Source organism: Populus nigra, chromosome 1, assembly GCF_951802175.1.
Source record: "Populus nigra chromosome 1, ddPopNigr1.1, whole genome shotgun sequence".
Taxonomy (NCBI): Eukaryota; Viridiplantae; Streptophyta; class Magnoliopsida; order Malpighiales; family Salicaceae; genus Populus; species Populus nigra.
This window is the reverse complement of record NC_084852.1, coordinates 34,075,976-34,087,177: the sequence shown is the minus strand read 5'-3', so window position 1 is coordinate 34,087,177 and position 11,202 is coordinate 34,075,976. Positions and strand designations below refer to the sequence as shown.

General features: G+C 35.6%; 1 protein-coding gene across 1 annotated transcript in view; it reads left to right on the top strand.

Moving 5' to 3' along the window:
• Nucleotides 1-10,977, top strand: part of LOC133681493 (regulator of telomere elongation helicase 1 homolog) — a 17,183-nt gene extending 6,206 nt beyond the window's left edge. The window contains exons 13-23 of the mRNA XM_062104545.1: nt 144-203; nt 286-407; nt 676-733; nt 856-961; nt 1,270-1,337; nt 1,428-1,807; nt 1,886-2,039; nt 3,074-3,219; nt 9,533-9,615; nt 10,122-10,201; nt 10,665-10,977. Of these exons, the coding sequence (XP_061960529.1) occupies nt 144-203; nt 286-407; nt 676-733; nt 856-961; nt 1,270-1,337; nt 1,428-1,807; nt 1,886-2,039; nt 3,074-3,219; nt 9,533-9,615; nt 10,122-10,126 (1,182 nt within the window). The 3' untranslated portion in view covers nt 10,127-10,201; nt 10,665-10,977. The remainder of the gene's footprint in view (nt 1-143; nt 204-285; nt 408-675; nt 734-855; nt 962-1,269; nt 1,338-1,427; nt 1,808-1,885; nt 2,040-3,073; nt 3,220-9,532; nt 9,616-10,121; nt 10,202-10,664) is intronic.
• The last annotated feature ends 225 nt before the right edge of the window (nt 10,978-11,202 follow it).

Sequence of the window (11,202 nt, the reverse complement as noted above, 5' to 3'; positions counted from 1 at the left end):
CTTGTATGCTCAATGTATGACAGCTACTGTGTATTGCCTAGAAAGAGGCAACATGTATCCTTGTAACACTGCAGTATTTCCTTGTATGGCACATGATTATCTGTAATTCTAGCTCATGTCACATGTTATATTATGCTTGTCAGGTTCGTTTGAAGCGTGAATACTTGGATGGACAGACACACTCACAAAGAGATGGATGTAAGGTAATGTCCAACATCACCTTATGGTTGTCAATTATATCTCAAAAAATGTGTACAATTTTGTGAATTGAGTTAGATGCTGAAGTTGCAGGTTCTAAGTGGAGAAGAGTGGTATGGTCAACAGGCATCACGGGCTGTAAATCAGGCTGTTGGACGTGTAATCCGTCATCGCTATGATTATGGAGCAATTATTTTTTGTGATGAAAGGTTCTTTCTTATACTTATTATTGGTTGTCTTCACTGAAATGCACACTCATCTGACCTTCAGGTGGATTTTGATTACACTTGTTACAACTGTTTGTGTGTGAATGAATCATTTTCAAAATTTTCCTGTGCACAGCTGGATTTAAACTCTAGGATTCTATGGTAAAATTTAAGGCTCTCCAAATGCGTTTTTCTCTGAAATTTTCTTTGAGCACATCGTTATAAACTTTAGATTTTTGTGGGATTGACTCAACTTTTGAATCATGGGCAGGTTTGAACATCGTAATCGGCAGACCCAAATATCACTTTGGATACAGCCTCACATCAAGGTATGTATTGCAGGTTTTGGAACAACCCTTTTGGTCTCCAATCTCCATAGCTGTCTTCTTTTGTCAATGAAATAACCCTTTTCATTGACAGCTGTTATAAGTACTGTCTTCTATGTTTTCAGTGTCACTCTAAATTTGGGGATGTGGTTTTTACATTGAGTCGTTTTTTCCGAGATGGAGGAAGTCGTGATGCTGCAAAGCTTAGGTCAATACCAAGGGAAGACACTGGTAAAGTATCTTCTAGTTTCTCAATGTCATGAATTTCATGGTTGTTGTTTGGGGTTGCCTATTCTGTGTGCTAGAAAATATTTGGCAGTCTATCTGGCCCTAGGGATTGCTCTTGTACCTCCCTTCTCATAATAAGGGATGACTCATCCTTATTATGGTTAGCACGAATGACACTGCTCCTCAAAAAAATACTAGTAGTTTGAGGAAGACATCTCTTTATATATAGTGAATTAGCTCCTTTAATGCATTTTCTTTTTCCTGAAGTTAACCAATTGATTTTGCAACTTTTGGTTGTGTTTCTCCTGCAGAAAATATCAAAGAAGAAAAGAACACACAGCCTTTGGACAAATTTTACCTGGACAGTTTTCTTTCCATGGTACATCCAGGTTAATGTGACCACACTTGTTTTTACATCTTTTGAGTGTTGTTCTCTTAAGAATTTTTTCTTGCTCATGCATGTCTACAGAGGACACCGGATCAGGGTTGCTCTTCAAAATCATTATCTTCTTTACTTGAAGCTAAAAGAGGCAAGGATTCAAGCCTATCAGAGAACATTTTTCCTGCCAATCGCTCTTCTCTCTCTCCCTTCAAGGAAAGTCAGGATTTCAAATTAAATCATTCGTGCAGTGAAATCTATAATGAGAAAAAAATGTTAATTCCTGGGAGGATAAATTTACAACATCAAAATGCTGAGATGATTGATTTGACTAGTAAATCTTTAATGGATGAAAGTCTAAGCAGAAAGGAGCTGGTGCCATGTTCTGCAAAGAAGCGAAAAGTTTTTCATGCAGGGTATTCAACTGGTCAGATTGGAAATACCCATGAGCATGCATCCAGTGCTGAAAGGTCACAATCAATTGCCCCCCTTTCCCTTTCTAGTTTGGTAAAACTAGAGAATCCACTGATTTCTGCAAATAAAGGCAGGCAAAATGCTCAAGTTAGCTCAACATTGCCAATTAAAGATCGTGCAATCACACATAAGGATGCTGAGATTCTCACTCAAAAAAACAAAGATGTTCAGTCTACTTCTGTGCCTCGCGATGATGAGCAAACAAGAGGAGCAGCGTTTCTCATTCAGGTGAAATGATTTCAACCATGAAACCTAACTAAGCCTGAATTTGGCATTTTTCCTTTTCAAGTACTCCCTGGAATGGTGACTAATACCTGCTCAGTTTCTAACTGAAATAAAAGCTGCTAAAGATAGAACACACACCACAGGTTTGTAGCTGGATGGTGTGTACCTTGCCCACTCATTGGGCTTTCCATGGATCGAGTCCTGCTGGACTCACTGTTTAGGTGTTTAATGTACTATAAGGATTATAACCTCCCATGGAACAGGAAAAAAAAAAAAAAAAAAAAAGAAGAAAAAGAAAAGAAAAGAAGCGTGGATCATAACATCTTAAGCTGTGCTTGGATTTTTATTCCTGTTCTATCATGTTATTCCAGTGGATCATGTTTAACCAAGTGATAACTCTGCTTTCTTTACTCCAGATTTACATGTTGCTCATATTCTCTTGGCTTCAGAAAAGCTCTGTGCTCCTGCTATTACCTTTAGTGTTGATATGTTTAAGCTTTTTTCTTTTAGTAATTCTGTTTAACTTTTTTAAGTTATAGCCATCTTTTCTAAGCTAAGCTTTAATTATTTAAGCTTTTTTCTTTTAGTTATTTTTTTTTCACTTTTTAAAGTTACAGCCATCTTTTCTAAGTTAAGCCTTAATTATTATTTTGGTGGAAAGGAAAGATGGGTATTTCAGGTGCCTCAAGAGTGTATTTCATTTTCAATTAGTTTGTAAAAGAAAAAGAGAAAAAAAGCTGGTGGATAGAAGGGTAGGTGGTGGTGATTGAATATAATACAATTTCTTGTATTTTTGAAACATGTCAAAAATTTTCTGCAGGGATGAATTTTCCTCATAAGAATGAGTTCTCCTGTACCATGCTTTTGAGTTTTCAGACTATTTCTGCTGCATCTTTTTTTTTTTTTTAAAATTTTAGAAATAGGAAAAATATAAAACAAACTTTCTGACAAACATTTTATTTTTATTTATGTTTTCCTCTTAACAAATTGTCTTCAAACTCCTTTTGTTATGGCTTACCAACTTTTTTTCCCTACAGGTTAAAGAGAAACTTAACGCTGCAGAATATAAAGAATTTGTGGAGTTTATGAAGGCACTTAAATCCAAAGCAATGAAGATAGGCCACGTTTTACAGTCTATCGTGAGATTATTTTCTGGACCAGAGAGATTTCCTCTTCTTAAAAGGTAACCACCATCTATGACAAAAACAATGAGTTTTGTCTAAATGCCTCTCAATAGAGTTCTTCCATTACATAGAACCAAATAGCATAATACATCTCTAATTAAAAGGCTGATTTCTAGCTCTAACCTAGCTAAATATGGAAACCACATATACAATTGGATAATTAGCATGCAATTAGAATCCTATAATTAACATGGTTTTAAATAATGCCATCCCAAATCTATTGAAACCCCCCCTCAAATTGATGCTGGTCAATCAAGAAGCATCAATTTGCCAACTAGAAATTGATGGCGCTGTCGGGTCATAGCCTTGGTAAATATGTCAGGAAGCTGAAGATCAATGGAAACATGCGGAAGAGTGATAATCCGAGTATCCACAGCTTCCCGACTAGAATGGCAGTCCATTTCAATATGCTTCGTACAACTCATGAATAACAAGATTGGTCACAATCTGAATGACACTCGTGTTGTCTCTTCGAAGAGCAGCGAGGTTGAGCTTAGAGAAGCCAAGCTCAACTAGCAGACCACATAGCCAAATAATTTCAGAACAAGCAGCAAACATGACATGATATTCGGATTATGTAGAGAATTTGGACACGTGTGCCTGCTTCTTACTCTTCTAAGAGATCAAGGAGTCGCCAAGAAATATGCACCATCTTGTAATAGAGAGACGAGTATCGAGACATCCAACCCAATCAGCATCATTACATACAACAAGGTGAAAAATGAGTATTGACAGGAAAGAACAACCCATGACTAGGTGAGCATCTGAGATATCAAATGATATGACGAATAACAACTAAATGTAGATCATGTAGAGATTGTATAAACTGGCTAACCTACTAAACCATTAAAGAGATATCATGTTGTGTGATCGTTAAATAATTTAGGTCCCAATTAGTTGACGAAACACGGTAGGATCAATGAGGCTGCCTTCCTCAAGATGATATTTCACGTTAACCTTAAAAGGAGTATTCACAGAGGAGATATCCTGAAGACATGTCAAAGTAATCAAATCCCGCATATATTATATTGATTTAGGAATATACTAGAGGGATTGATGTGAACCTCTAACCCCAAGAAGTACGCAAGCAAGCCAAGATCCTTCATATGAAACGAGGCCTGAAGATGCTGCTGGAAATGGGTAATCAAGACGGAATCCATCACAGTAATAATAATATCATCAACATAGACAAGGAGAAGAGCAACACCTATAGATGTCTTGCAAAGAAATAAGAGGCATACTTGCTTTGCTGAAAAGAAAACTGAAGCAAGGTGGTGTGAAATTTGTCAAACCAGGTTTAAGGAGCTTGTTTCAGTCCATATAATAAGTGCTTCAACTTACAGACATTTGAGGAAGAGTTGAAGATTAGACTAGGAGGTAGTGTCATGTAAACTTCCTCTTTAAAATGACCATGGAGAGATGTATTTGACATCAATATGATGAAGCGGCCAACCTTGTGAAGCAGCAATCGAAATAACAATCCATTTTGTAGTCATCTTACTGATCAGAGCAGAAGTCTCCTCATAGTCCACCTTATATTCCTATTTGTTACCAAGAGCAACCAACCACGCTTTATATCGATCCAAAGTCCCATCAAAATGGAGTTTGATCGAGTAAACCCATTTACAATCAATAACTTTAAACAGTTGCTGTGCAAGGAACAACATCCTAGATATAATTATTTTTAAGAGCGTGAAGCTCGTCTACCATTGCCTCGTGTCAACATTCATGCTTAACTGCCTCAAAATAACATGTAGGAATCGGAATGGATGACAAAGTAGCATGAAAGAATGTAGGAGAAAATCCATATCGATCAGGAGGACAAGAGTAGTAGAACAATAAGGACTAGGGTCGGAATCCGACTCAGTCACAAAAGGCATCGTCTAAACAAGCTCAAATGACGGGTCAGGCTCAAAAGAGGTAGAGTTGGGTGTCATTGTCTATTCACAAATCCAAGCTTAAACAATTTAGGAGTAGAAGGCAAGTCATCAAGGTATGGAAGAACATGTATCTCAAGTACAAATACAAGATGAATAGATCATAACAACATGAAAACAACATGATGAGATATACAAAATCTTTAAGAGCATAGATCATAACAAACATAACTTTTGTGAAAAATAATATAACCCATAAAAGCGCATCAAACAAATTGAGCAGACATTTTATTGCGTTCATGAGAAGACAAATGAACAAAACAAACACGTCTAAAGGTATGCATGTTAAGATAATGAGGATGTTGTTGATAAAGATGATAATTAAGAGTCTTAACTTTCAAAATACTAGAGGGTAATCTATTAATTAGATGGACTGTCATGGACAAGGCTACAAAAGTTTCAAGCAATAATGCACGAGCAACATCTAGCAAATGGAAATTTTAATGTTTAACACCACCACTTTGTTGAGGTGTATAGAGACAATAACGCTAAGAGATAATGCCTTTTTGGTTAAGAAAATCATGATATTCCACAAGACATATTCCCCACTCGAATCAAACCTTTAAAACTTTAGTACCCGAAGAAAATTGAGTTTCAACATAAGCAACATATCGTTGAAAGATAGAAAATACCTCACATTTAGAATGAATAAAATAAATCCCGGTATATTTGTTGTAATCATCGATGAATGTAACAAAATATTTGTAATGCGCATGAGATGTAATTGGAGAAATACCCCACGCATCACTATAAATCAAATCAAAATGTTTTTCAGCACGAGTATTATGAGAAGGAAAGGAAAAAGACTTACTCTTACCTAATTTGCATGGGGAACAATAAAAAAAATATAGGAAGAAGATTGATCTTTATTGCCTAACAAACTAGAGTTTATTAAATGAGATAAGACAACAGGTTTAGGATGACCCAAATGTTTGTGCCATGTTTTACTTTTATGGTTTACAGTAGTACAAGCCATAAAAATAACTGGAGGAATGGAAAAGTGCAGAAAAAACAATCGCCCAACTTTAGGCCCCTTTGTGAGTATCTTATCGGACACCTTGATCTTGCACAAGACAACCATAACAAGAAAACAAAACATCATAATCATTATCAACCAACAGGCTTATTGATATAAAACTAGTGAAAAGTTCAAGAGATACAAATACATCTCTAACATAAGAATTGTTATCTCCAACATCATGAATAGGTAATTGACTACCATTAGTCGTTGTAATTTGTAATGATCCCGAATATGACCAAATATTGTGAATAGTGTCAACAAAACTAATTATATGATTAGATGCACCATAATCAACAAGCCAATATTTTAATGATATGAAATTTTTACCTTGAAGTCCCAAGGTTGAAAAAACAGAAATAATCATCTGCTTGACCATTTCAGAAGTAAGGATAGATGAATCACTAGTAGTAGAAGATGAAGAACTAATTGTAGCCTGATGATTCCGAGGACGAGTAGGGTAGTCTCTGATAATATGTCTTGGCTTCTTACAATAATTACAATATTTCTTCACACGACGAGTAGCAATATGTCCATATTCCTTGCAGCTATAACATTGAACTTTTTGCATGTCTTTATCTTTCCCTTTCACGTGAGTAGCATAATCAATGACTTTAGTGGGTAATTTGTCTTGCTGGAAGGTAGCTTGTGTAGCAAGACATTGCTCTTCACAAAGTAACTCCCCAAAGCACATATCTAAAGAAGAAAAGGGATCGCGATTCATCAAATTAGACAGGACAACCTCAAACTCAGGTTGCAATTTTATTTAAAACTGATCTCTTTTGCTCTGTTCATGAACCTCCTTAATTGCAGCGAGGGAACCATCAAGTATCTTTGCATAAATTATATTAGCAAATTCTTCAAATGCTCCTGAATGGAGAGATCTTCATGAGTATAATTTGCAATTTCATACTCCAATTGCAATCATCGAGCCATGTTGTTATGACTATAGACTTTTTTCAGATATTCCCACATATTCTTAGTAGTCCTCAGATGTAGAACAACCAGAATACCAATAGTGGCTAACATCCAGGTCATGATTCTAGCATCTTTGATTTTTCACTAAGCCAACTTTGAATGCCTAGTAGGAGTCGGATCACTTCTATCTATGTGGCCCTGTAAATCTTTCCCCGTAACAAATAAATGAAATTGAAACTCCCAGGCAGAATAATTCTTACCCGTGAATATCACCCCCAAGGATTATGAATCACTAGTGGTCATGATATGATACCAAAAAATAACAAGTCCAAAGTCTAGTAATTAAACAACAACTCAGCAAGCCCAAATCACCAAAACAACAACAAATCAACTGTATAAAATTAAGTTTAAATCTTGTAAATGACAACCTAAAAAAGCCCAATCCACTTTAACATTAGATACGAGCAATAACACCTAAGATTACACTGACAACTAAAAGGGGCTACAAAATTTGCCGACAGCCAAAAAGATCAATGGAATGATCCCAAACCACCCTCCTAGCAAACACTCAACAATTCTAACCCTTTTGACAGTAACTATAGGATGAGACAGCCCTAATTTGAATGTTTAGGCTCTAATACCATGATAGAAACAATGAGTTTTGTTTGAATGCCTCTCAATAGGAGTTCCTTCCATTATATAGAACCAAATAACATAATACATCCCTCATTATTTCCAACTCCAACCTAGCTAAATATGGAAACCATATATACAACTATATAATTAGCATACAATTAGAATTCTATAATTAATATGGCTTTAAATAATGCCAGCCCCTATCTTACTGACAATCTATACCATTTGTAAGAGTTTCTACATATGCCTGTAGATCTAAATTTTGAATTGAAAGCTCTCTCTTTCTCTCTCTCTCTCTCTCTTACTACACACACACACACACACACACACAAAAACTTTGTTGGAGGCCTATTGTGCGCTGGACTACTCAATTTGAGGGTAAACTCCCCCCCTCTCGGATGTGAGTGCGATGAAATCCCAGGTTGCTTGGTGTGATGTCAAGTGACTTCACCAGCTAAGCTAAGGCAGCATGCTCTTGTTATTAGGCTATTGTTACTGCATGGGAAGAACTAACTCTGTCAATTGTTAGTACCTGTAGCCCAATTGGATTTTTATCGTTTTACTAATTTCTTGCATATATCGAAGTGGCTGCACCTTTTATATTGACCCTGCAGTTCTGAGATATTGCTAGTTGCATGACATTTTAGATCATTGTGGTTGCAGATAGAACTGTGCATGAAGCTACAGATAAAATTTGGTTGATTAACTTCTTGTGTTTCCATCAGAAATTTATTTTTATACCTGCCTGTACATATCTTATCATGAATTTCAGATTTACAAGCGCTTTCAGTCAAATAATATTGAACTTAGGCTCCTCTAAGATCTCTTGTTCTTGTTATTCTTATTCTTCTTATTTTCCTTGACAACATATAAAACAACAATTAAGTCCTTCCTATATTCTAAAATTTTCATTAGAAGCACGTCTTAGTTTCTTCAGTTTGCAAGGAATTAAGTTGGACAATCAATTATGGTATCCATTGTATTCCTTATCACAAGACAGGAAAGTTATCTCTTCAATTATCCACCACTGGAAATATTAGCCACTGAGATGTTATGTCTGATCATGGTTGATATCATGCACCTTCTCTAGTATAATCTTTGTCGTATTATGACTCAGTGCTATGTATATTATAATGCGACTGTGCTAATATGTACCTAGTAAGTAGCTATAGCATCCGTTTTCACTAGGGTCTAAATTCTACTTACTTGTTCCTACAGTAGCTTGCATTTTAGGTTATTCAGAAAGGAACCAAAATTTATAATCTTTGTTTACTTCTGTATTTATCCGGGGAAATGATTCTCTTATGGTCTAATAGAATGAATAGATCATATCATGAGTCTGTTATACACATGGATCTTATACCTGTCAGTTTCCCATTATCGAGTTTACTTCATTTTGTGGATTTGATGCATAAATTGTCTTTTCTCCAGCCAGTCCATGTAAATGTGCCTGCTGTTGACAGTTTATTGGTTGAATAAGTTACCAAGTAAATGTTCTTCAGGAATAAAGTTTAATGTGTCTTGGTTCTTAGGATTTTGATAGCAAATAAATGAACTCCTACCCTGTTTTGCATCATTTATGCATGTTGCTCAGCTTAGTAGATTGTTCTGATTTCTAATTCTGTTAACTGGAAAGGTTTGATGAGAGCTATTGATATTCTGTTTCTTTCTTTTTTGTTATCACCATTCTGCCTGACTAACAATTTACAAATGCTGCTAGATATTCCTTTTCTTCTAATCACATGTTTTTTTAACTTCTGAAAAATATCAGAATCTAACTCTCCTTTTGTCAATTATTAACAGATTCAAGGATTTTGTTCCTGCAAAGTACCACTCTTTGTACGAGCATTATCTTGAAGGAAATGACGATACACTCGGCAATCAGAGTAAGTAATTCTACTCTTTCAGCACGTGACATAATCATTCAGAATAAGGGACTCCGCTTGGTTTCATATTTAATTGCCCATTAGTCTTTTAGTAAATATATGATTTGGTTTTATTGTTTTTATGGCAAGTATAGATGCGTAATGCACTGCCTTTTCTTATCATTTTTAACATCTGATGGTGTTTTTTCCTTTCACTTTGTCAATTCCACTCTAAACGCACTACAAATGGTTAAATACCACTTCAAATGTGTATGCGTTAATTCTACTCCATGTATGGAGTGTGATTAACATGAAAGGAGAAGGAATAATCCTACTCAGCTATGGTTTGTTGCCAGTTATAGATGTATTAATATCCTACATGCAGGACTAGTTAACAGGTGGGAAATTTCTAAAGGTCTCTCAATGAAACTAGAGAAGTGTAACAATAGAAATTAGTTCATTCTTTAATTCTTGCCTGATATATGTTCAAGGAGAGTTGAATTTCTATTTCACTTTATATGATGCAGCATAAGCAGTTTGGAGAGAGTTGCCTAATTCCACAATAAAGTTGTGGCAAAGTTGAAAATTCAGAGCACGGTTGAATTTTGTAAGTTTATATTTCGATGGTTGGGTATTCCTTGTGATTTACAATCAAACTGTCAAGTGTTTCATTCTTTCCGATGTACAGTGGTATGTAAGTTTACTTTTAATAACCGGCTCGTGATAAAATAGACAGTTAATGAGGACAAAAAAACAAGATAAAATGAGAGATAAAAAAGTGAACTATATCTCAGAGGCTGTGGCTGTGCGGGTGAGTGAGAAAAAAATAAAGAGGAATTTCTACGGAGTGAGCTATACAGGTTTTGTTGGGTTGAGTAGATTTTAAATATCCTGACCCGTTACTTGACCTGACCTATGATATTTATTTATTAGATTTTTAATCTTAATATTCACGGTTTGAGTTGGATTAAATAATATAAATATTAAAGATTAACTGTTTTTTTTTCTTTCTAAATTCAAATTGATTATTATCCAGGCAGAAAAGTTTGAAGTTTTGAGATTTTTTGTAGGCTGGAATGCTGCCTGTATGGAGTTAAGAAACCCTTTCAACCAGCTTTATCAGAGACGAGTGTATGTGCTTTGCAGTGGAGTTTTGACCAGAAACTTAACGAACCTCCACCGTTGCTTCCCGGTAATTATATTGCCAAAGAATCCGGTCCCGTTGAGTTATTGGAGCCATATTGATCAGAGACTAAAAGAAAGGTGTCCAGCTATTTACTGTTGTATGGTGCTGGTGATTCATCAGAAGCTTTTGGGATCAATTCCATTGTCTTACAAAAAAAAAAATAAATAAATAAAAAAATTAGCCCTCTGATTCCGGTAGATGTGGAATTAGGTTTTAAACAAAATTTTATTTATTTATTCTTGATAAATCCATGCCATTAAATATGCGATTCCATAGAAAACAAAATACCAGTAATAATCAATCAAGGTCAAACCGGAGACCCTCTGAAAACCCATCACCAATTCAAGCCTCCCAATTCAAAGCACTGATTTAGGGCATGCATGTGAAACTAATTAATTGGCTAAGGCGCACTCCTCATATTG